Source organism: Grammomys surdaster, unplaced genomic scaffold (assembly GCF_004785775.1).
Source record: "Grammomys surdaster isolate TR1022 unplaced genomic scaffold, NIH_TR_1.0 220, whole genome shotgun sequence".
Lineage (NCBI taxonomy): Eukaryota > Metazoa > Chordata > Mammalia > Rodentia > Muridae > Grammomys > Grammomys surdaster.
This window is the reverse complement of record NW_021604665.1, coordinates 340183-365963: the sequence shown is the minus strand read 5'-3', so window position 1 is coordinate 365963 and position 25781 is coordinate 340183. Positions and strand designations below refer to the sequence as shown.

Genomic DNA, 25781 nt, shown 5'->3' with positions numbered 1-25781 from the left:
AATTTTTGTTTGTTTTTGTTTTGGTCTACTTTCCAGACCATCTCTGAAATGTCTCCACTGTCACTATGGCTTTTGTTTCTTCTGATAAGGTGGTGGGAACACATGTGGTTCTCCTCTCCACTCCTTGCCTCTCCTCCCTTGCCCTCCCCTCTCCTCTCCACTTTTCCTCACCCTGCCTTCTTTCAGGCCGACGTGGAACTCACTGTGTAGCCAAGGCTGGTCTTGAACTTGCAAGGGTGTGCCTGTCAGTCTCCTGAGTGCCAAGATTCTGGGCTTCAGCTGCCATGCCTGGCTTTTTTTCCCCTTGATCTTTACATGTTTCCACTTACCTTCAGCACACCCCACCTTCAGGATTGGCAAATCACCTTCTGTAAATGTCCTTTACTCTCTCTGTGTAGATAGCTCCTGCTAGCAGGAGAGAGCCCAGTCTCAACCCAATGCTGTAAGTGAGGTGGTTTTAAAATAAAACATGAAACCACAAAAATGGTCTACTGAAAGTCAATGTCTGAAAGGACACTGAGATCTGAAAGGACATTGAAGAAAAGGCCACAGAGGCGCCTCTACCAGCCAGCTGGCCTGAACATGTGTGTGTGTGTGTGTGTGTGTGTGTGTGTAACAGAGAACTGGATAGGAGAAACAGAAGGCAGGGAGGCCAGAAAAGAGGCTAAGTCCTAGGGAGGATGCAGCAGCCCTCTTAGAAGGGGACTTATACATACATACATACATACACACATACACACACACACACACACACACACACACACACACATGCACACACATAATCAGGAAGGTGATTCCTGTCTGGGTCCCTTGCCTTGTAAGTGCCGTTGAGTCTATCTAGGGACCAAAAACTCTAGACCTCTCAGCTCAGATCAGAGCCAGAAGAGTGGCTTTTCTCTTTTACCTGTGTATGGGCTATGGAGTGCTGGCAATAAGACAGGTTAGGGCAGACACTGAGAAAGACTTATCTGGTAACTAGAAAGCCATGTTGCATGGTGGCTATTATAGAGCAAAATTCTTAGGCTCAATTCTTAGATGTACTATTTGAATAGCCTGTTCATGTGTCCAGACCTCTTTACACCGTAGTCTCTTTGCTCTATAGCAAAATAATAGAGCCATTTTTAGCTTGGGCTGGAATGCGTGAGCTTGTGGCACAGAATACTGGCTATAGTGAGCAGGGAGTGAGTTCTCATAGGGAAAGGCTTCACTATTACTACTGGCTTGGCCTAAAACTCAACCTCTTGGAGTTTCAAAGAGCTGCAGGGGTGGGAAGAGGCAAGATTTAGAGTCGGAATTCCCTAATTCACCTTGAGAAGGATGCCTCATGCCTCAGTTCCTCCTATTGCCTTGGTTCCCACAAGGTCCCAGGATTCATATTTCTCCTTGTTTTGTGGGTGAAGATCCAGGTGGAGATGAGACTCTGAGGATCTCATGTCTGTATAACTCAGCAGCATGACAGGATCAAGGTCTCAGACCCAGGGCTCTGCCAGCAACTAGATCTGCAGTGTCCTTGCTGTATGACCATGGGCAAGTCAGAGCACCACTCAGTCTCTCTGCTTCCACACCTAGCAGAGAAAAGTTGGGCTAGGGCCCATGTTGCTTGGGATGCTGTATTTCCCTCTACAAAAGATGGAGAGAAACAGAGAAGATAGCTCTTGTCTCCACTGATGGCTCATGGGAAACCCTGCCTACCAGATTCCAACTGCTGGTGTGTTCAGTTGGTCCTGGACTCTGGTTCTGTTCTGACGCCAGGTAGAGGTTCTGTTACCAAGTTACCAAGTGACCATGGCCCAGGATCAGCTCCCTTGAATGCTCATAGCTGTCTATGCTCCCCCTTCCTCCCAATAACAAAACTCCATCTGACCATGTAATTGTCCTCAAACTTCCTGCCTGTCTAGCCCCTGGGAGCAGCTGGAAAATAGCCTACCCAGATGGTGCGTAGGCCCTGGCTCCAGACCCCACCCTGGATCCATGCTAGGCAGGTCATGTCCCCTCTCTGGATTTCAGTGTCCTCACTGGCAAAATGAAAGTCAAAGGGATCAAGTGAGAGAACTGCTCATTCATTAATTCAGCTGTCACTTACTCATTAGCCACTGGTCTGGGCTACCTACTATGCTGGGGCAAGAAGATCTGAAGCATAGCCCCCTCTTTACCCTCAGCTCTCTCAGCCCAGTGTTTTCAGTTGTGCAGTGGCACAGAAGGGACCCAGGCATTGCATAGAGCTGGAACAATCAGAGATGGCTTCCTAGTGGGGTGGGGTGGAGTGGCACTCAAGTCTTTTTTTGTTTTGTTTTGTTTTTTGTTTGTTTTTTTTGTTTTTTTGTTTTTCTAGACAGGGTTTCTCTGTGTAGCCCTGGCTGTCCTGGAACTCACTCTGTAGACCTCAGAACTCAGAAATCTGCCTGCCTCTGCCTCCCAAGTGCTGGGATGGCACTCAAGTCTTAAAGGACAAGAGGCTGCAGAGGATGTAGGTGACCAGCTTCGCTGTTTATTATCTCACTGTGGGATCACTAGACCTATAAATTGAAATGAGGGCTTATTGGCCACACCTAAAACCACTGTTAGCTTCACCCTCTAAGCAGGATGCTTACCCATCATCCTCCCTGGCCTGGTTTCTTCCTGCCGATGTGTATGATCCCTGAGCCAAAACCTGCCCTTAGGCTCAGTTTCTAGTGGTGACCACCCCTCAGGAAACAAATGGAACATTTTCTGTGCCTGGATGGTGGTAACTCCACAGGCCATGTGAGTCAGGGTTGAGGGTGAGGGCAGCTCTCCACAGAGTTTCCATGCAGGCCTGCCCTCCTTCCCTACCTCACACTGCTGTGACTCCCCATGCCTTTGGGAGGATGGAGGGAGCACTCCTTCCAGAGCACCATCCACCCTCAATCTTCAAAAGTCTGTAAAAACTGATTCTCATGGAGCACACTCCATTCCAGCCCAGATTGTCCTGGCCCATAACAATGAGAGGTTACCTCCTATCCCTAAGGTCACTCAGTTCTATATTGTCCTCTGTGGCCTTGTGGCCAGGATGATGGGATTCCTGCTCCCACACGTTAGTGGGGGCAAACTGAGGTGCAGAGAGGTGAGATACCTCAGATATGGATAAGGAAGTCTAAGGTGAGTAAAGAAAGAGTCTGTCCTGTTCCCAGGGACAAGCCTCTACAGGGCAGGGGTGCCATCTGTGGTCAGGGTAATTTAGTGGGTGCTCTCAGTTTCCTCATCCCTAACATGCCCAGGCTGGGGTACAATCTAGTAAAGTGCATACAATCCCTGGTCCCTTTACCTGCACTGTGAGAGAGAGAGGAGGGAAAACTGTTATCAACCGCCCAGGCTGAACAACACAAGGAAGGCAATTATGGAAATGGTTGGGGAGCCCAGCATGTCCCAGATCGTGCTAGTGGGTGCTGCCTATGACAGCTGCTGTACTGCACAGTTCCCTAGCACAGAAAGATAAGATAGATGTTTGTGGATGCGAAAGGAACTTCTGACCCAGACTGGACAAGAGTCGTGTCCATAGGTTTGTGGGTGTAGTTTGATGGCAAAGCATGTGCAAGGACCATCCCTAACAATAGGAAGGAAGATAGCCCCTCCACAGAGGTGTAGGATGTGGCTTGCCCCTATGCCTTGTGTGAGTTTGACCCTTCTGGTAGACCTACTAAGTTCTTCTCTGTCTATAGTCTCAGCTTGACATTCCCCTAGGTACATTTACCTCCTTAAATAGTGTCCTGCATCCCCTAAGCTCCCCCCCCCAAAAAAAGCAGCCTTCAGAGAAGCTGAGGAGGTAGTGGCCTTGGGAAGCCATGCCCATTCTAGGCCTAGCTTACTGGCTCTAAAGTGGGCAGATGTGGAAGTCATGGTAAGGAGGAGAACAAAATATAAAGAAGAATGTAGTGGAGTCCAATCTTCTTGATGTCAGCCCTCCACAGGGTTCTGGCCTCTGGTACTTGACAATGATATCCTCCCAGTCTGACCAGCTCTTGGGCACAAGATGCCTCCTGCACTGTCCCTGGCTGGTATCTGCTACAGAGCAGATAGGTAAGGTACAGGTAATTAATAGCTGTACTCCCAGCTAGTGACTAGTGTCTATGGTGTTAAGTAAACCCAGGACCAGAGCATCTGTGCCTGAGCTAAGAGGCTAGGAGACACAGGAAAGTCAAGCCTGACCGGGCAACACAGGGCTTCAAATTTGTCAGAGACACAGCTATTCCTAGCTATGGATGCAAACCTGGGAACCATATGAAACACGGAGTACTTATAGGGAGGCTGGGCAGAAGCTCAGTGAGGAAGAGAAAGCTGCTATGGCAATTGACATCCTTTGTTCTTGGTCAGTGTTGGGACCAGAGGCTGGTCTGGGGCAAAGGGAGGTACTGGATAGAGGGATGGATGAGAGGGTGATAGATGGATGAAAGGTAAGTGGAGGATGGGTAAGTGGATGGGAGGGCGATGGATAGCTGGGTGGATTGATGGAGGATGGGTATATTGATGGACAGGTAAGAGAGTAGGTAAATAGATGGATGGATAGAGGATGATCCAATGGATAGGTGAGTGGATGATTGATAGGTGGATAAAGGGTGAATATGAGGATGATTGGTGGATGGGAGATGGGAGAATGATGGGCGGGTAGATGAATACTGCATGGAGAGGGGATGATGGATGAGTAGACGGATAGATGAATGGATGGTAGAGGGAAAAGAAAGAAGAGAGGGGAGAAGCACATGAAGAGATGGATAGAAGGGGAAACCAATAAATGAAGAACACACTGAGCGGTGATAAATGAGAGGGAAGGAGGAAGGGGAAGGGTGGGAGGGGAGGGAAGAAGAGATGTGTGGTTCTATTAACCCAAGAGCCCACACTTGTGCACTGCAGAGACAGGTGCCCAGGTGGGAGACAGAGAAAGCAAAAACAAAAGTCCCTACCCACAAGGCCTTGAGAAAACCCAGCTGTAGAGCATTCCCAACAAGCTGTGTGTGCTGTGGAGAGTGAGGCTGCGAGGAGCTGGTGAGCTCTCTCTCAGAGTTTCCTTAGGTCAGGGGCTCCTTAAGGGGTGGGCAGCCTTAAAGGGCAGTGAGCCTCCCTTCACTAGTGCTCAGCAGAGGCAGGCCAGAGCTTTTTGGGAGCCCTGATGTCATACAGGGCCTGTAAGAATGGTTTGTGAAGCTTCCTGTGGTGGAAAGGAGAAGAGGGTTTTTTTTTGTTTTGGTTTGGTTTGGTTTGGTTTTTGGTTTTCAGAACCCCCAGGGAGGCCTTTGTTGAGAGCCATCTTGGTTTCAGATCAAACACTTGGTCTCAGTTTGGGGAAGGGACAGTCTGTAGCTGCTGGAGCTCTGCTGTGGGAATCAGGCTGGAATCAAGGCAGGACTGTGATGTGTGTAGGACAAAGTGAGAGCCGAGGGACAGCAAGAGAGGCAGAGCACTGTCTGCCCCTGAGCCTCCAGTGACTTGGTGCTCTGGTACCCATTGGACAGGACAGTTATTTGCAGGCCCTGGGCCTCTTGCCCTTTGGGGTCTTCCTGGGGGCTATGGGTGGAAAAAAAGCCCTCCAGTGGGCTGTAGCCAGTGAGTCACTATCCCCAGGGGCCCCTGCCTGGGAAGCCCCAGCTGCCAGCCCTAGACCAGGCCCTGAGCAGATGTCAGGTGGGTGGGGCTCCAGCTGGGCCCCAGTCTGGAAAGACCCCAGGGACGCAGCCCCACCATGTTTCACTCCCCAGAGGGGTGTAGCCTCATCCGTGGCTCTCTAGAAGGTTGGTTAGCATTCAGAATCCAGTGCCAGGCACTGGATTCAATCCCCTTTCCAGGACTGTGACTTGTGTGCCTTAGTTTCTGTACACGTTTGACAAAGTTATTGAAATCCACTTTATGGAGAAAAGCAGATGGTTTTGCTCATACCTGTTGGGAATTCCTCCCTGTGTCCCAGGCTCCTAGAGCTCTTGTACGTTAGGAGAACACGGGCCAGAGAGGAGAGGACACAGCTAGTTACCCATAACAAAGCATGTTCTGGCTGGAGCTGGGAAACTCTCAGGGTCCTGCGGAGTGGTTGGGAGCAAGCTGCTATCCTAAGGCACAGTCCTAGTTTGTTCTTCTTTTCCTTTCTATCGAGGCTTCTTCTGGAGCCAGCGGCAGAGCAGACCCTTCTCAGTCCTGTGGGCAGGGCTGTAGCCACGGGGCGGTGTTGGGTTTAGGCCTCTGGGGACTGGTGAGGATGTGGGCCCGCCCTTGCCTCCACAGCCTCCCTCCCTCAGAACTGCTTCTCCAGTCCCACCCTGGCCTCTGGATGCACAGGGCGGCCCCTGGGCTCTCAGAGCTCCCACTTTTCCCTCGTAGTGGACGCCCCCTCCGTCCCGCCCCAGTGACTCACTGCTCCCCTGGCCCTTTGCCACCCCCTGTCTCTTGGCAGGCGGCAGGCTCAAGGTTGTGCTGAAGCCACGGGGTCTGGAGTGTGAGGGACGCTTAGCCGCCAGGGTCTGGAGCTCCAGTCGGTCCTCTAGAAGCAACAGAGGCCAGCCCGGGATAGCTCCACCAGGAACCTGCAGTGGCCTGGGAGAGTCAGGGCCTTCCCTCTCCTTGTCTTTGGAACTGTTGTTTTTTCATCCTCATGAAGAAGGAAGTGACCTGAGAGCTCAAGACAAGAGCCATCCTCTGGCTGGGAGGAGGTCCAGGGCAGTGGCAAGGCCCTCACAGCCACTGCACCTCACTGATCCAGGCATGAAGGGTGATGGTGGTGCTGTGTGGGGCCTCATGTGGAAGTACTGCATCTCCGTGAGGACCCTCAGGTACCAGGGACAGGGTGTGGAGGCGGCTTTGCCCTAAATGGGCCAGGTGAGGGACCTGCATGGTTTGGAGGTTTGGGAGGGAACAGGGATGGAAGACAGAAAGGCTGAACCTGGCACCCTCCAGAGAAGTGTGGAGTCAGAGGCAGGGAGGGAAGCAGGAAGAGAGTGGTCCAACAATCATGGCATGTGCTGGCCACTGCTCCCTGGGGAAGGCCACTGGAGGTACAGCGAACAGGAGGCACTTGTTATGTAACAACCATTGGCTTTGAAGTGCAACTTGGGTGCCCACCCTGAGCCTGTTATGCCTGGGTGAGCAGGGCTGGTACTTCAATGTCCAGTGAGTGACAATTTCTCTACCTTCCATGGCAGGGAGCAAAGTCCAGAATCAGGTACCAGGCTGCTCTCGCAGGGTAGGCTTAGGCACTCTTAGACCTGTGTGCACACTAACTTGGCCCTCCCTTATCCCCACCATGAATCGTCCTGTCCAAAGAGGCTTTAGGATTGGTGTGAGGAGCCAATGCTGAGTGTAATTATCTGCAGCCACAGTTACATCCATCACCTCAGAGGTCTGTGGGAGGTGCCTGGAAGGTCCCCTTGTTTAGAAAGCAGGGAGGAAGGTAGAGCAGAGCTTTAAGAACCTCTGGAGAGAGACCACCTAGGGGCAGGGTTCTCCTGGGCAGGGGGTGGGATGCCTGGGCTTAGCTCCACCTTCGGTCATATCTGATAGGACCTGCCTAGAGCAAAAGGCTGGAAGCCACAGGATCTTAGTCAAGGCTGGGCTTTCTCCTCTGAGGATGGGACCATAGTGTCTACTTTGCATACAGGGGGACCTAAAAGTGCCATGGGAGGAGTATGTGCCTTAAGAGGTTTGAATTCTTCCTGCTAGTGTGCATTTTACTTAAAGAGAATGTTTTATAAAAAATAAAGGAGTAAAGGGTCCTTTCTCTTTCCAGGTTCACTGTCTGGTATATCAACTGCACACAATCCCCCTCTTTATCCTCCTCCCGCCTTCTTCTTCTTTTTCTCTGCTTGACCCTACTCCCTCCCTTCTTTTATTTCCTCTCTTCCCTTTTTTCTACCCTGCCCCCCACCTTCTTTCCTTCACAAAATACTTGTGCTACCACATAAGAAATACTAGTAGTGGAAAGGAGCACCATTCAGAATAAGATGTCATGCTGATGATGGTCAGTTATGTTGAATGAAACAGGTATTCAAGCACCTGGGGTGCTTCTGCTGAGGTGAAGCCTGCTGAGCCCCCTAGAAGCCCAGGGGAAGGTGAAATGCAGCTGCCCGGTTCCCTCCCACTTTAACAAGAAGCGCATGTACAGTAGCCACAGTTGCTCTACTACAAGGCAAGACTGTCTAGAGCCCTGAATGGTGGGCCTTGGGCCCAGACAGATTTATAGTTTCCAGGCCAACACTGAGAGGCATTTTGCTTGGACAAGGATGCCAACTGGTTGTGGGAACGGAGAGAGAGAGTGTAGTCCTGGAGTGAGTCACTGGCCACTTTCCCCTGCTTTGGTCCATGATGGACCTCCTTGGGTGGGTAGCTCAGAGGCCAGGCCAGGCAGGGACCTATCAAGTGCCTGATGTTCTGGTCACACCAACCGCAGTAGGTTTTCCTGCCTCATTCTCTCCTGGAGTTTCTAGGGGTTGGCTCACTGGAGAACCCTCAGACCTGTTCAAGAATATAGTGGGCTGCATGAGGAGGACCCTGTGTCTTGTACTTCTGAGTAGCTGTTTGTACAAGTGGTCATTCTGTGCCTCAATTTCCTCATCCACAGAATGGGAACATTGTAGAACTCTCTGTGGGAAGGTAGGGAATGCTTGTGGCCACTGGTAGTTGGCACTGATGTGAGGTCACCTTCCCATTGGTGATGCAAGAGCAGCTTGGGCTGGGTGTGAGTACTGTGATCTGCACTGGGTTTGTCTAGTCATAGACTCAGCCCTCATAGGGACCATGTATCCTGTGCTTAGCTGAGGAGGATGGGCTAGGGCGGGTGGAGGTGGGGTTGTTCAGGATTGATGTATTCTTTCCAGATCCCTGCCTCCCATACCCAGAAAGTTGATGCCACTCCCCAGAGCCAGCCCAAGCAGGCTTTCGGACAATCTCAACTCCAGGCTGCCATGGGAGACCCAAATCCACAGATCTGCGGTGGGGCAGAGCTGGCAGCTGCTGGGGGACAAATTGGAGGGTTGTGATGGGACAGCACATACTTTTCCACTTGCGTCTTCAGATTCCCCTCCGCCTGAGCCTGTCACCCCTGGCTGGATCCCACTCACATCTGGAAAAGCATGAGGTGTACTTAGAGCTATTGCTGCTGCCGGCTCTGGCTAGCTGCCACGGGGATCCAAGGCTCCAAGACAAGGTCTCTGTGAGGGCCACACTGACTCCTATTGGCTCCTGGGCAGGACAGCAGGGGTACAGGGCCATCTGGGTCCAGTGCCTGGACACTTAGAAGATCTGTCTTTGGTTGTTGCTGGACTTTGCTGTTTCCACGCTCAGGGAGAGAGGCAAACTAAGTGAAGCTCCAGAGCAAGATTAGCAGTGGGCTCTGGTGGATGGTGCCAGTGGAGCGCATAGGTGTGACTCGCTTCCTCTCCCCTCCTTTTCTTGAGTTCAGTCAGGGCTGAGGCAGTTGTTAGCGAGAAAGAGAAGGAAACACAGACTCAGGAGGGGCCCACTTGAGTTAGAAACTTGGCTTAGCCTTGTGAAAATCACATTTGAGTCATTTGGGAGGCAGTGGCAGGATCCCTGCAAGCCAGCCCCAGTGAAGAAGTACCCACATAGCTGTCACTTGTCAGCTGTTGTTCTGTTTTTGTTTTGACAACCCTGCCCCCTACTTGGCTTCCTCTGGTGACTAGTACTCTAAGTGGCCTTCAGCAAGTGCTCAGCCATATCCCCTTTCTCTGTGGGTTGCCCTTACCCTGTACCTCGTAAGGCTGTATCCCAGCCTGCCCCTGCAGGCTGTATCCGTGGTATGTCTCCCATCAGGCCACATCTTCAGTGTGATAGTTAGCTCTAGCTGTCAACTTGATGTAATACTAGAGTCTCCGGCGAAGAGGGAACCTCAATTGAAGAACTACCTGATCAAGTTGGCCCATGCCTATGTCAGTGGAACATTTTCCTTATTGCTCATTGATGTAAGGAGGGCCCAGCCCACTGTGGCCGATGCCACAGGAAGGTGGGCCTGAGCTGTATAAGGAAAGTAGCTGAGCAAACTGGTGAGAACAAACCAGTAAGCAGTGTTCCTCCATGGTCTCTGCTTCAGTTCCTGCCTGGATTTCCCTTGTTGATGGACTATAACTCAAATAAATGTTTTTGTGTCCCCCCCCCCAAGTTGCTTTTGTTCAGAATGTCTTATCACAACAACAGAAAGCAAACTAGAACAGTCAGCTTATTCCCAAAGATCTTATCCTCTCCCTCTCTCCAGTCAGACCGAATCCTCAGCCTGTCTCCATCAGGCTCAAGAATGGCTGTCACATATTGGTATATTTGGGCAAGAGTGGGTTTGTCTCTTGAAAGCTCAAGAGGCAGTGGCATTTCCTAGGCCAGGCTGCCCCTGGACACACAGTGCTGACTAGGATGCATCAGAGGAACAGACCTATCCAGGCCTTGTAGACCTTTCTTCCCTCCTGCTGCAGCTGTCTCTGGGCAGGAGGGTAGGGAGCAGATGGCTTCTAGGCCCTGAAAGTGTCCCAGGAGCTTGCTGGGACAATCAGCCATCTGGTGCCCCACACAGGAGGCCCTGAGCCTGTCCTCTTCCCATCTTGTGCTGTCCCTGCCTAGGGGAACCTATGACAAGGGGAACCTCTCTCCCACTTACAGCTTCCTCCTGCCTTGCTGTTGTGCTCCTTTTCCATGCTGGGTGGTTTTGTTCTGCAATATGGGTCCCCTGCTGCCCTATCCTGATGAGGCCACAGTAGCCAGAATTCACCTGACTCCTCCCTTTCTGGACATAGCTTAGGCAGTCCTGTGCCCTTGAGCAGGATTTGGAGCTGAGTGTGGGTCAGGGGAGGAGACTGGAAGCAGAGTGGAGCTACTTCCTCCTTTCCTCCCTCAAGGTACTTTCCATTCCCACTTGGGTTCAGCCTTGCAGGTCCCCCTGTTCTACTGTTCACCCTTCTTCTGTGTCTTTAGTTTTGAGACATATTTACTGCATAGCATGCTGGCTTTGAACTCCCTGGATGGTAGGGATGCACTCCAAACTAGGTCCTACTGAATCTCAGTACACAAGTATAATCCCCTCTGCGCCACCAAGGTGCCAGACCAGAACCTGAGGATCAAGTCTCACAGGCAGCAAGCAACATTGCTCTAAGAAGGCCACTGTTCATTGTGCAGAGGGGCCACTGGGGCCTGAGGCTCACCATTTTCCTTTTGCTTTCCCTTCTTGATGAGCCATATAGGCAACACTTATTCTGTCACAGGTAGGAGAGGCCAGGAGTAGGCCCTGCACATGGGATACACCTTCTTTCTATCAAGATACAGAGCATTTGCTGAGTACTTACCATATGCCAGCTCAGTATATGTCAGAGACTTAGCTGCAGTAGTGAACAAGGTGGAATATCCAGGCCTCAAGTAGCAGAGAGAAGGGAGAGTCAGGAAATAGACAGGTGATGTTGTCATCAGATAGGAGTTACTACCAAGAAAACAAAAGTGGAAGGGTGACAGTGACAAGCGAGCCAGCCAGAAAATCCTCTTTAGGACTTCTGTCAGGATAAAGGGACCCAAGATGTGACAAGCCCACACAGTGAAATGCCATCAAGCCATAAAGGGAGTAAAATCTGAACCCCAGCTACAGCTTGGCTGACCCTGGAAGATGTGTCAAGTGAAAGAGGGCCATCACGAAGGCTGACTCCATTCATAGAAATTTCTAGAACAGACATCTCTACAGAGACAGAAAGCAGAGTGGAGGCTGCCCTAGCCATAGAGAAGCACAGAGAAACAGATACAAACTTGTTTTGGAAGCAAAGTCAATCTGAACTAGAATGTGGTGACAGGCATGGAGATACTGCATCTATGGGCTCACTTTAACTGGGTGAAGTACATGAGTTACCCCTGAATGAAATGGCTTCTACATCAGGAAGGGGAGAAAAGAGACAGTGGTCTGAGCAGGTAGCCTTGAATGGAGGTTAACCAAGAGACTGAGCTGGAGAAGACCCTCTGGGCAGAAGGCACACCAAGTACAACGACCCTAAGGCAGGAGCCACCTGTTTGCTTATAGATGTAGTTGGAAGGCAAGCAGTCAAGCAGGAGTGAGGAAGGAAGTGGGTGGGGCCAGCCCCTGAGGAAGACGTGCATAGTCTGGGGGAAGAGAGACAGTGCATGAGGTCTCTAGATGATCACTCTACTTCCATGAAGAAATGAGACCACTGCAGGGAGGGAGACACATGGTAATAATGGTGGCCATTGTCTAGATAGGAGACACTGTCCTCAAGGGAGACAGTGCAGTCTACAGAAGCAATGGTGAGAATTCAGACAGGGACAATTGCATTCCCTGCTCCCAAAGTGGCAATGTGGGGATTGTGGTGTAAGGTGAAAGCTCCCTGAATGCAGGGCTTGCATGTGGCCTTAAGGAGGTGGGCACAGCCAGCTGGGGCAATGGAATAAGACTCCCCAGTGTGGCCTTGTGTGGGACAGGGTCTCTAATTTATGGAGGCCTCAGAGAACCCTCCTGATCCCAGAAGATGAGGATGGTCACCGTGCTCTCGAAAACTGACACCCCTGAATCCCAATTAGTCCCAAACTGGTTTCAAAGTAAGTAGGCCATTCTCTTCAGGATAGCCACCTTACTTAGCCTTTGTCAGGCAGGCTCAGACTGGCCCTCAGTGGGACCGTAGTACCCACGTGGCCAGAAACCCAGCCGGGGCTTGGCATTCTGAACAAAGCAGGCTGGCCGAAACTCGAGTGGCCCGAAATGAGATAGGTCACAGGAGGCTGGCCAGAGAGCAGCTGCATTATTTATTGTCTGTCCAGTGTGGCTGTTTGAACTGGCCAGGCCTTGAAGGAACCCTCTGGGCAGTATCTTATACGGGGTAGGTGCGGGGCCCAGGGTTCTGGCCCCCTTACCGGGGGCGGAGCTTCCTGGATGCTAGCTGATGGGGAGGAAGTTAGACGTCAGGGCTGTGGTAGGGCGGCCCCCTAGTAGGAAGGGCCTGAGGTTCTTCGTCCCCAGGGCCCAAGGAGTCAGGTCAGGCACTGGCTCCAGGGAGATATCCAGTCTTCCTCTGTGACACCGTGAGTACCACTTGCTTCATCTGGGAGCCTGTGAGGGGCTGGGGACTCAGCAGTCTATGGGGTCAGCAGTTGGGACCTCTTGTGAAGGTTTGCACAGTTTATAGGAGCTGTTCTGAGTAAGTGCTTTTCTCTGCCTAAGAGATGTAGTCTGAGCCAGGCCCTGAAACCCAGATGCTTCCTCACAACTGCCTGAGGCTAACATTAACTACAAAGAACATAGACCAGTATAGGCCTGGAGCTGCAAAGGCTTGTTGGCCTACCCAACTGCAGTCATGTTAAAGTACTTCACCGCTACCTGAGAAAGGGACCTTGGGCACAGTTGAGTAAACTGAGTTCCTTATGGGCTCAGGGCTCCTAGTTTGTGGTCTGATACACTTTGTCCTTACTGCCACACTCCCTTGACTTCTCAGAGCATAAAGTTTAGAGACTTGGGGCAGAAGGAGTCCTTGCCAGGCCCAGTCTAGGGTTGCTGCAGATTAGGGGAAATTGGTGCGGGAAGATCCTGGCTTGGACAGTCCCAACCCACAGCCCTGAGTATTTCCTCCAGGTGCCACATACCCAATGACACCCTGATCCCCACCCCTATCAGGAGCCACCTGACCAATGACAGTTCAGCTTGTTTCATTTCTTTCTTACTGAGCCAGTCCAGGATAGAACCCGAGGCTCTCAGATCCTGGGGCTGGGAGAGTCTTGAAGGAAAAGTCCCAGAATAGTGTTATGCTCTGGGAAATATGTTTTGGTGAGGGGATGGGGCTGGACTCACCTACATCCCTAGGGAAGTTCCCTTCCCAGATCCCGTCCAGCTTTATGAAGCCCCAGAGAGGGAGGCTTTCAGTGTTCTGTGTAAAACTCAGAGATGTGGGGACATCTGTCTGGTGTCATTTGGCTAGTGGATGTTCGGGAGCTGGAGTGCAAATCTGGTAGATTCTAGGCCTTCTCTTCTATGCAGCCTTCTCTACAGGTGCCAGGGAAGGAGAGAATGTTCCATCACTTCCCTGTTGTTGGGTCTGTTTTTCGATTTGCCAAGGGCTGGCTCCCATCTGAAGCCCCAGGCTGGTGGCAGAAGCTGGGCTGAGAGACTAAGGATGTCCTTGATGCTTTTGGAGCTTAGCTAGCAAGAGTCTTCTGATAACTCCAGGGACCAGCAAGAGCTGGGCTCTTGCGTATAGCCTTTGTGGGACGGCAGGGTCCAAGCTGGATGCAAGCTCCTGTGCCTAAGACCCATGTTAGTACAACCCAAAAGACCTTTCGAGCACAGAAAGGCTGTGACTCTGAGCTAGGACAACCAAGTATCCACAAGGACGTCAGACATTCGCCTCACTTTTCTGCCATCTGTCAGCTAGGCAAGTGGGACCAGGAGCCTTTCAGCACTTGGTGACTATGACTCTAAGCAAAGTGTCTTGTACACTATCCATTTAAATTTATTAAATCTCACAGCAGGCATTTCTTGGGTACTTCCTGAGTGCTAAGGCACCGTCTTGCCTATAGAACTAATAAAAGGTGATAAGTGTGATCTAACTAGTTGCTCATCTGGCATAGGGTCCTCAAACAGAACTCAACTAACTCAGCAGCATGGTGGATCTGAGAAGGCTGATGGCACAGGACAAGGGAAGGCAGGATGGTAGGATCAGTTTTATGTTGACGATTCCACATTGCTTTGAGAAGGAACCTGCTGGTCGTGAGGCTGCTAAGACCAGTTGGTATGTGTGTGGTGAGGATCCTCTTTATGGTCTCTGTTTCATGGTTCATACTGGGCGAGGCTGCTATGGACAAACCTGTGCCCCAAATTGAAGCCAGTATGACTCCGGAAGTTCCAGGACAGAGGTAGCAGGACTGGCCAAGCAGAAGGTGAGTCCAGGCTGAGTCCAACAAGTGGGGCACTGAGGTGGATGCCAGCTGGCACACAAAGTAGGGTGCTGGGCTGTGGTCAGGCTGCAGGTTAACAGCCCAGACTCAGGGTGTCAGCTCTGCTATTTTATTGGTTGTATGACCTTGTTACACACCACGTCTCTTGCCGTGAGGACCTTGTTACTTCCAAGTGAGAAAAGCGCCCAAACCAAACAGGCTTAAGCAGAAAGAGGCTTCAATGGTTCAAGAAACTAAAAGGTGAAGGGGAAATTGCTTCAGGAGCCTCAGGATCCAGTGACTGGCTCCACTGGAGGATTTGGTGTTTTCCATATTTGCCTACTATGTTCACCCTGAGGCAGGCTGTCTCCACGTAGGCGTTCCTGCCATGTGACTAGTGTTCAGAAAACCTTAGCCATCTCCTTCCATTCAGTGTCATCACCCCGTGACAAGCCAGCTACAGTGAGCAACACACTTTTCTCCGTAAGGTTGTTTGTTCTGCCCTGGAGGATGTGGGAGGGGGGAAGAGGAAATTGCCACACAGGGAAGTCAGGGCTGAGGAAGGGGTGAGCTAGCAGGCCAGAGGAGGAACATCAGAGTTCTTCACAGGGGCTCCCCAGGAGTTCCCTGGGGTTGGGGAGGGGGCATGGCAATTGTATTACATTTTGATACAATGGAGGGGCTTGGCCTGGACATTAAAAACCAAGGAAGCAGGTTCCTTAGAGTCCAGACAGATCTCTAGGTGGGCTGCCCAGCCTGGTCTAAGTCAGGAGCCCTGCTGACTTATCATCAGCACAGCTGGTGTGGGACTACTGAACCCACATGGGAGTGAAAGATAGCCCTGGGCCCAGGCGCTATGTCGTGGTAGAGCACTGGCCTGGCAGGTACAGAGCTGTGGACTCTGTCCCCATCCTTTATAGCCCTCCAGATGCAGCTATAAAGAGAACAAGCATTTAGTAGCCACCTCCTGTTTGCAAGGTTCTATCTAGCACTCTATAAGTTGCATCCTTGCATCATGTAGCTACTACTGAAGGTTCCCCAGCCCTTTGTAGAGAATGGGTAGAGAATGGGTAGCAGTATCTGGATCCAGGGCTAGATTTGGTTGGAACTCGTTCTTTGGTTAGGTTCTGTGGCCTTGACTGCTATCAGGTGGGATGTCTATCCATTAAGGTGACATATAGGGAAGTCATCATGCTCAGAACAGGCATGTGTTGAAATATCTTCCCAGCAGGCCAACTGCAGAACCTCTGTCAACAGCCACAGTGAAAGCAGTCACAGTTGGTCTGAAACCAGGGCCTGGTGACAGCTAAACCTGGTGAAGGGTGAAGTGAAAGGCCCTGGCTGAAGTCACAAAGGACAGATACTTGCTTTTGAGTACCAGGGTGTTTAAATCCTGTGTACTAGTTGACTCCTAGTGTCTTTTCCCATCAGGGAGAAGAGGAGCTGGTGGGAAGACCATGGGTGTGTTCCATGGCTGAGACCTACCTCACAGGGGGTGAGCAAGCCTGGGCAGCTCCTCATACCTCTGGGATCTTCAGTTTCCTCATCTGGGAAATGAGGACAACCTCTGAGTTAGGATTACATGAAAACCAGGAGAATATCAGGGGTGATGCCATACCAACAGCATAGTAAACACCTGGATTATTCCCAAGAAGAGACAGGGTCTCAATTTCAACTAGAGTTCTTAAATGTTACCATTTTGCAATCCTGGACTTTAGTCCTGTAAGAAGCTGGTTCATGCTCAGTGTCCTGAGGTAGGCACCAGTTTAGCCTGTGTATTGGTCAGGCCTAATGCTTGGCAAACTATGAAGTGAAAGCAGAGTTTCCAGTATGTCAACTCTCGATGTTCTTTACAGTGAGACAAAGGAACCTGAGAGTAAAAAGAAGTCAGCCAGTGCCCTTTGCCCTAAAGTTGCAGCCCTTCCTGGGACACCAAGGTAGATGTTTAAGACACTTTAAGGTGCTGGGGAAGAAGTTCTGGAAGGTTCCAGGAGGAGTGGTGTTGAAGGCAGGTCTGATGGAAACCAAGATAGAGTCGTGAACAGAGTAGCCAGGTCCTCTTCCACCATGTGTATGGAAAACAACCATCCCTCTGGAGTCACATGGGCCTTGGGTGTTGAGGACCTAGGTTAAGGCCAGCATGAAAGTCTGGTGAGGCCTCAAGGTCCAGCATGCTAGCTCCTCCTGTAAGGATCAACAAGTAAGCAGCCAGTATCCTTTTCATTGTGACTCAAGAACAAGTCAGTCCACACTTGCTGTTCATCTCCTTCTGTTCCTGAGGAAGCCCTTGTACAGATGAACTCAGGGTTCCACCTGTGTGTGCAGTTGCTGGGGTCCCCCTCTTCCTTCACTCTTTGTAGCTCATCACACTGGCTTGGGCTTTTCTCATGATAGCCTGTGCTTGTGATGAGTGCCCTGGGATTTCTGCTCAGCCTTGGAATAAGCTGACTCCTATTAGACTCTTAGTCCAAATATAAAACCAGGGTGTTTGAGCACCCTGGGCTAGAGACTGGACGAGTAGGCAAGTTCTTCCAAACTGACCATCTTATGGGATCAATTACAGACCTGGAAGGCCTGGTGACAGCACACATTGCCATTCCTTGCTATGACTTCAAAGTATGGTCTAATGTCCCCATTTTATTAGAAAACCTAGGCTTGGGGGAGACTGAAAGTTTACAGTTAGCAAGTAGCCTCAGGTCCCAATTAGCTTGATCCCCAAAGCCTAGCTAGTTCCGTTTTCTTCCTTGATAATTTATCTGGATCCAGCCTGATCCCAGTGAGGTATCTGAACTCATTCTAATTCACAGGGTATCCCAGGATGCCTGGGGGTACTTGCCAAAGGATAGATTAGCTGGGCAGACCCTGGGCTGGAGAGAGGAAGGGCTCTGTGGCAGAGAGGATAGGTTCTAGTGTTACACGGAGGAATTGGGGTAACTTTTTGGGCTCTTAGTCTTACAGTGAAAGAATTTAAAGCTAAGACTCAAAAGGAGGCTCAGGACAATTTATTACAGGTTAAGGAAAAACAGCATAGGCAAGTTGGAAACCTCATTGGCCTCCAGAAGGAGGCATGCTGGACAGAGTCGTGCCTTTAGAGTTAGACATGGAGATCAGAGAATCAAAAACCCCACGGCAGTTGGGAAAAGATGCTTAGGAATACAGAGCTGTAGCTCTGAGTTTATATGTCACCAGATTACAGGCTCTTGTGTCCCAGGGCAGAGGAATATTTGCACAAGGGGCTGGTTGTTGGAAGTAGACATAGAGATAGCTGCTTAAGAAAGGAAAAGTACCCCAAGGATAGAGGTGGGCTTATAAGCCTGATTAGGTCCTTTATAGTGTCTGCCTCGCCTGTTTGTGTTTTCTGGTCTTCTCTCCCGTACTGTTGGTTGTAAAGCCCAAATAAAGACTTCCAGCCTTCCTCTGCAAGCTGACTTAATTCTTAGGTTAATGTTGATGTCTTATTTTGGGAACTCTATTCTGCTGCTATAGTGTTTCAAGCTTTTCATTTTCATCCACTGTCTCCTTGAGAACACAAACTATTTTCTATCCAACCAGCAGTATCTGTAGCTACAGGCTATGTGGACATTTGGACTGTTACACCTTGTGGCAATCTTGGAGGAAGATGCCAGGTTATGGCTCCCAACTTAGAAGCTGTAGCAACACTGCGTTATGACACTGGGGGCATTTCATGGGGAGTTTCCTGGGGTTGGGAGACTACTAGTTCCAGAGAGGTGCTACCCAGCAGGTGCTGTGACAGTGTGGGGCTGAGGAGATGGGGAAACAGCTACTCACTCACTTCCCCTTTCAGCCCCTGTGTGGAAGGTGAGAGGCCTGCCTCCTTAATCATCTCATGTCCTGTCAGTGGTCACCCTGACCACACCCTCAGTACACAAGGGGAAACTGAGGCAATAACTTCAGTGTACTTCATTTTCCTGTCATCACCCAGAAAAGGCTGTTGGCAGGGCTTCCACTGCTCTGTGGTCTACTGCCTCGCTATGTGAGCTACAAAAAGTCACTGGGCTACTCTAGGCCTAAGGTTAGCATTTGCAAAACTGAACTGTGGTTCTTTCCAGAGCAGAAAAGGAGGCTCATCGAAAGGCTCTGACCCAGCACCTAGGTCTTTAAGCCTAGGATTCCTCTCTTTGTGTGGGGGACTCCTAGGGTCATATCCTCAGTGCTTCAGAGTAGGAGATAACGCAGGTCCTGGAAAGCTGGCCCCAGATTCCATTCTGCCCTGAGCAAACTGAGTAGCCTTGGGCCAGTTGTTCTGCTTCTCTGGACCTTCTTTAACTTATCTGAAAAAAAATTGGCTTAATAACTATCCATAGTTGAGAAAAGTTAACCAATGCCTAGCCCTGATGGATTTGCCTATCAGGATGGGTACCTAAGCATCTTCACCCCCACCTTCCTGCTCCAGGAGCTCAGCTGAGTGAGTTGTTATCTGGCCAACAGTGTACCTAGCTAATACCTCCTAAGTGCCCTCTGTGTGCTGGCCCCAGAGTGATGGTGATAGTGGAGCAGTGGAACTCATTCCTCTTGGAATATCTGGGCCTCAGGAAATGTACCACAGAGTGAAATGTGGCAGTGTGGTTTTGAATGGCTTCTTATGTGGTCACAGGGAATCTGAGTCTAGGAAGAAGGAAGCCACTGGATGAAGGAAGGACCAGCTGGGGATTCGGGTTCTAAGGATAGAGGGACTGGGAACTTCCAGCAGTGTCCTTTTGGGGGATGTCTGGTTGGACACAGAATCTGGAGCCACTCTACTGTTGGATAGTGTGTTGTTGCCTAAGCACAGACTGGAAGAGGACCACATTCTAGCTGCAGTGATAGAGAGGTAGCCTGGCTGGCCCAGGAGCCCCAGACTGACAGTGATGAGGGCAGTGAAGATCCATCCTCCAGGGAGGCAGTGGAAATCAGTCTCAATGTAACATTCCTGAAGACGTGTAAACAACCAAGTTTCCTCTTAAGACATAGACTCCAGAATTTACCTGACCCAGTTCTGCCTCCAGGTCGTGTACTTAGGACAGGCCGCTATTTCTCCCTGGTGCTGGCCTTCTGCAACGCAGTAAGAGATATGGCTGTGGCTGGCAGCCTGTATGTGCCAAGTACTGTGGGCTGTACTTTTGTACCCCATTCTTGCCTCACTGTGGTACTGGTGACATCACATGGGACTTTTTGGCATGCGGAGTCTGCTGGACATGTTGAAAACTGGTCTGAAAAGACTTGACTAGTTTTGAGAAGAAGTTTGTGTCATAAATTTGTGTCCAACAAGAAATCTCAGAGCTGAAATACTAGAGTCTTCTGGATGAGTCCCTGTTCCTCTTGGATGCCATGGATGCATAGCTCAAGGCTGTAAAAGAAGAGTCCAGCTATGGCACTTTGGAATGACCTTCCCAAGGCAGTGCCACATCTGCACATGCTAAGGGTGCCTGTTTGGCTACCTTTATGTTGAGAATAAGGGGAATTCTCTTGGCTATAGGTAACCCAGTTGTTACAGATAGAAACCAGAGCCTATACAAGCACCTCAGGATGTAGCCCTTGCTAGCTTCCCACACGGCAAAAATGTTCCAGGAAAGGTTTGGCTTGCTCTTCTGCTGGACAGGATCTGAGAGTTTGAAGACTACAAAGTCTGTTCTCAGCTTGCTCTCCCCAAGGTATATCCTGAGAAGCCAGGGCTAGAAGGTGAGAAGTCACCTAGCCGTTTGTTCGGCTATCACTTAAAGCAAGGTTTCTCAACATGTATCAAGATCCCTTGAGGGTTGAATGATCCTTTCATAGGGGTCACCTAAGATCATTGGAAAACACAGATATTTACAGGATGATTCATAACAGTATCAAAATTATAGTTATGAAGTAGCACTGAAAATAGTTTTATGCTTGGAGGTTACCACAACATGAGGAACTGTATTAAACGGTCACAGCATTAGGAAAGTTGAGAGCCATTTTGCTAGAGGATCCTCTGAGAGTTTTTGAGGGGGGAACGAAAACACAGATATTTACATGATGATTCATAACAGCATCAAAATTACAGTTATGAAGTAGCAATGAAAATAGTTTTATGGTTGGGATCACCAGAACATGAAAAACTGTATTAAATTGTCACAGCATTAGGAAGATTGAAAACCATCTTGTTAGAGGGTCCTGTGAGAGCATCTGAGGGGGAGCAGGGCAAGCTGGGTACTTAAAACAGAGCATGATAGGCCTCAGGCCAAAGGGATGAGGTAAGGGGTGGGACCCAGAACAGGGAGAGGTCAGCTCAGCCTCAGCTTTAATCCTGTTGCTTCATCTGCTTTCAGAGACAAGACAGAGATAAGGGAGAGCTCCACCCACTGGGCCACTAGGGAGAAGTGAAGGGCAGGGGCAGGGCAGGGGTAAGGGGTCTCCAGAGAGGATGTCGAAAACCTGGGATTGGGTTTTGTTTTCCATTTTGTTATTTTATTTTTATTTCTATTTCTATTTTTTACAGTGCTGAAAGTAGAACCTAGTGCCTTAGGCATGGTAGGTAGGTAAGCACTCTACCACTGAGCCATATGACCTCAAATTCCTGCCAGTCCTTTTGCCCTCCCTGTACTACCAGGCCTGCCTCTTGTCTCTTCCTGTCTCCATTTTCCTCTACCCTTTTTTTCTGGGCTCAAGTCACCCTTCCCTCTTAGCCTTGTCCATAGCTAGGACAGGCTATAGCTAGCAAGCACCACTACACCCTGCCCCCTGCCTGTATCATCGGATTGTTGAATGTACATCTAGCTCTCATTTCCTCTTGAATGTATAAGGACTAGTCCACAACTTCACTGGAGTCCTGGGTGTTGATGGCTCACTCACCAATTGCTTTAGAAGTTGAGGGAGGAAAATTGCCTTGGGTTTGAGGCCAAGCTGCACAAAATTGCCTCATTGATTTCTCACGGAAATCCTGCAAGCATGGGTGCAAATCTCATCTCTTTATTGGTGTCTGGTTTTGGTTTTTCAGCAGTGGGGATTAAGTTAGGGCCTCATGTCTCCTAGGCAAGTGCTTTACCACTGAGCACCACCCTCAGCTATCTCTTTTTAGTCTTTCAGACTGGGCCTCACTAACTTATTCACACTGGCCTCGAACTCCTTCTGTAGCCCAGTCTAGTCTTGGACTTGTGGTTCTTCAGTGTCTCAAGTGGCTGGACTCTAGGCCCATACTGCCAGTACTGTCTGGGGAAACTGAAGCAGCCAGGTGTGTTGCCAGAATTCTGAATTCTGGGAAGTAGCAGCATCAGAATTGGAATTCAGAACTGACCTTTCCTTTGAGGTTGAGAGTGTGTGTCCCAAACACTGACTTAAAAGAGACTCCAGTATTTTCAGATCAAGCCAAACTTGTTGTTTCCACTCCTTCCCTCTGGCTGCAGCCGGTAGCTCCACCTCTCTCTCAACTGCAAGATCATAATGGCCTGGGGCAGTTTCTGAGAGCTGGTCCCTACCTGACCCAGAGCTGGTATCCATCTGGTCTGCCTGGAAGATGCCCCTTTGCTAGCAGCTCCTAGCCTTCTTCAGACTGATCAGTGTCCCCTGCAAGCTCAGTAAGTCAAAAATCAGGGTATGATGATACATTATCCCTTACCGCTTCTGACCTCTTCTCATGCACACAGCTGTGAACTGGAAGGGTGTCTACCATTTCAGGGAAGACCAGAAAGGCCAGATTCAGAGGAGGACAAATCCATGGAAGAATGACTGTAGACAGGGTCTCCATCCTATTGGGCTGTTTCTTCATCTATGAGATGGACAAAGATTCCCATTAGGACACAGACTGGCCTTGAGGCTACTACCTATCAGAAATTCATCTGTATGTCAGCTGGAGCTGGACTCAGAGAACAACCCCAGCATCTTCCCCAGTTCCCTCCCTCTGACTGTGTAGGTCTATGGGTTATTTGGAAAGTTGTGAGTTCCCTGGGGTTATAGAGACTGCTCTTGGCCCAAAGCATAGTCCATGCTTCAGAGTCTCAGTTCTACCAACAGGTACCCTGGCATAGGCACCACAGGAAGTCAGTGGTGAATTCTCAAGTGCTAACTGTTGCTATGTAACAAGCTGTGTCCATGGCTTGAAATAGCAGTGTTTTGTGATGTGGAGTCTGTGAGTTAAGGGATCTTCCAGTTTCTGCTGGCCTCCCAGGAAGGCCAGATAAATTAGAAGGCAACAAACATGGCCAGAGATGGTATCTTTTAGCAGAGTCTCTTGGATCCCTTATTGTACCTCAACTCTTGAGAGGAAAGAAGAATCTCTGCCATAAAAGGACTTGTAGAGCTAGGCTCTGGGGTGAGTTCCCACAACATCAGCTGCAGGTCAAGGAGGCAGGTGGAAACCATCCGCCAGACCAAAACTGAGAGTCTTGCTTAGGAGTTTGAAGTGGAACTCACAGTGGCTAGGATAGGGTGGGAAGAGGAAAGACAACAGGCAGAGAGTGGGACTCCTTGGGGCTAGAAGACAGTCTATAAAGGAATCCTTTGCTTCTGGGTGAGAGAAGGTGAACTAGGGTAGGATGTACCCTATGATGCTCCTCCCCACTGTGTGTTTTTTGGGAGGTATTTTTTGTGGTACTGGTGTCATGTACATGCTCAGTAAATGCTCTGGCACTGAGGATACACCCTGCCTGGGCTTAGTGCTCAGGTTTAACATAGTTTTAGGAGTATGGAGAAGTTCGTGGTTGTTTGGTAATAATTTTGTTTTACTCAAAGCTGTTCTCATATCCTCTGGTCTTGCCACTAAGTCTAGGCCATCTCAGACTTTTTTTCCTTGTCAACTTCCACATGAACTCTCAGTGGCAAATGAGCCTCTTCACATAGCAGCCTCCCTCTTCCCCTCTATGTGGTCTCCTAAAGGCATGCAAGCCCCTGCCTTCTGAATCTATAGCCATAAGGCAGCAGAGAGTTATGTGCCACAAGCTCCCGGACCTAGCCCGGGGATCCATCGTGATTAGAACTTCTACCACATTCTATAACTTGGGCCCACCTCTGGGTTGTAGGACAGGCCAGCTCCCACCATGGGGAGACATGGATGCTAGGAGGGGGATCTTTGGCCATAGTTTGCAGGAATGCCTTTCCGTAGAATGCTGCTGGAGCCTTGTGTCACACAGGTATGCAAGTTTTGTTCACAAAACTAAATGTTATCCTGGTAAGATTACACTTCAGACACTGAAACCTTAGTGTGTCTGTGCTGTGTGCTGCTCCACACAACAGCATTGAATGCCCAGTGAGGTGTGTCAGTGCCAGGTGCTGCAGCTTCTACTGGGAGGAGGGGACCCCAGCCCCCACCAGGATGGGCAGAGCATCTAAGAGCCACTCACCTCCAGGGCCTCTTCACTCTTCAATTTCTTCAGCACAACTGCTGAGGCCATTAGCCAATAGTCTTACGTTGATATTTAAATGAGATAAAATTAAAACCTCCGATTCTGGGTCACATGATGAGACCTTGGTGGCTACATGCTAAGAAATAGAAGAAGAAAGGCTTGGCACTGACAGTTGGCCCTGGCCCCTTGCCTGCATGCCTTCATCACTACCCACTTAGCCTCCAAAGTGACCACCTAGGCTGAGCCCTGACTGAAGGGGCTTAAGCGTCTGTGGGGGAGGGGGGTAAGTTGACTATCAGTTCCCAAACTCCTGAGGGTTCCAGAGCTTCCCATCCATGGTTGGCCTCACCCACCAAAGCAAACCCTCCCTTTGATCCTTTGCTGCCCTGCAGTGGAGCAAGTGAGCCTCCCATCTGCCTTGCCAGGCTTTTCCAGGAAAGGAGTTTGGCTTCTTTTCATAGGAAACTGTGAGACACCCCCTCCCCTCCCATATAGCTTAACTGAGGACCTGGTTTAGGGAGACTGCAGCTGGCAATGCAGCGGGTGTGTTTGGGCTTGAAGGATGTCAGCATGTGAAAAGCAGTGTTTGTTTGGTCTGCCACAGTGTTGGCTGTACATATGGGATGCAAGGTTCCTTAAAATAAGTCAAGGCTCCCAGCCTGGGAATCCCCAAACCTCCAGAAGCTAGAATCTCTGAGAAGTATCAGCTGTGTGGTACGGTGGAGGCTCTGTTGTGTCCTCTGGAGGCCAGAGCTGGGGCTGCTTGGCCACTGTGCTTTGTGCAGGGAGGGAGGTGAGGTGTCATCTCCCACTTCCCGACCCTGCTCTGCCACATGACATAGCACCTCAGCCCTCAACCCTTAACTGGTGGCCTAGCTAACTCTGTATTTGTTCTCACAGACCTCACAGTCCTTGCTTCACTGGCCAGAAGATTGCCCTGTGCATGTACTCTCCCTGTGCAGAGCTTTTGTCTTTGGGTTGGTATAACCAAATGGCTGAAATGGGATACTTTATAAAGAAAAGAAGGGTGTTTGTGAGAAAAGAGGTTTATTTAGCTCAGAATTCTAGCAGTAGAAGATCCAAGCATCATGGGGCCAGTGTCTTGTAAGGGCCTCAGTTTGGTCACAATGTGGTGGAGAAGCGAATAGGAATTGGCCAGACTGCAGAAAGGCCAAGGACCTCAGTTTACAAACAAAGCATAAGCTGATTTCTGATAACTACAGCCCTGAGAGAACATTAATCTCTTCCTAGAGCTATGCCCCAGCTATTGAATCTCAAAGGTCCCGACTACCTCTTAGTGCTGTTATAAAAGGAACCAAGTGTCTACCTTGTGCTCCTTTGGGAAACAAACCCCAACCAAATCACCAATGTCCTTCACTAAGCTTGGGTTCCCAGGGCTTAACAATTGGGAGAATTTTACAAAATTTGATTTGCTTATAATCTTGGGCCATGAGGCAGAAATGAGTCAAAATACAAGTCTCTACTATCCAGGATGCTGGCTGGGCTGGTATGGGTCTGGGGTAAGGTGTTGCTGTGGGGTGCCCATATTCTCTTCCTGCTACACAGGGTCTTTCCCCAATCAGGCTGCATCTCAGCATCAGAAGGGCTGTGTGTGTGTGTGTGTGT

At 50.0% G+C, this 25781-nt stretch overlaps 1 protein-coding gene across 2 annotated transcripts in view; it reads left to right on the top strand.

Moving 5' to 3' along the window:
* The first annotated feature begins 6397 nt into the window (after window positions 1-6397).
* Iqsec1 (IQ motif and Sec7 domain 1) overlaps window positions 6398-25781 on the top strand; it is a 103334-nt gene continuing 83950 nt past the window's right edge. Inside the window, exon 1 of one of the 2 annotated variants that reach the window (XM_028773108.1) lies at window positions 6398-6770. In XM_028773108.1, the coding sequence (XP_028628941.1) occupies window positions 6703-6770 (68 nt within the window). In that variant the 5' untranslated portion in view covers window positions 6398-6702. The remainder of the gene's footprint in view (window positions 6771-25781) is intronic. The other variant, XM_028773106.1, reaches the window with a different exon arrangement.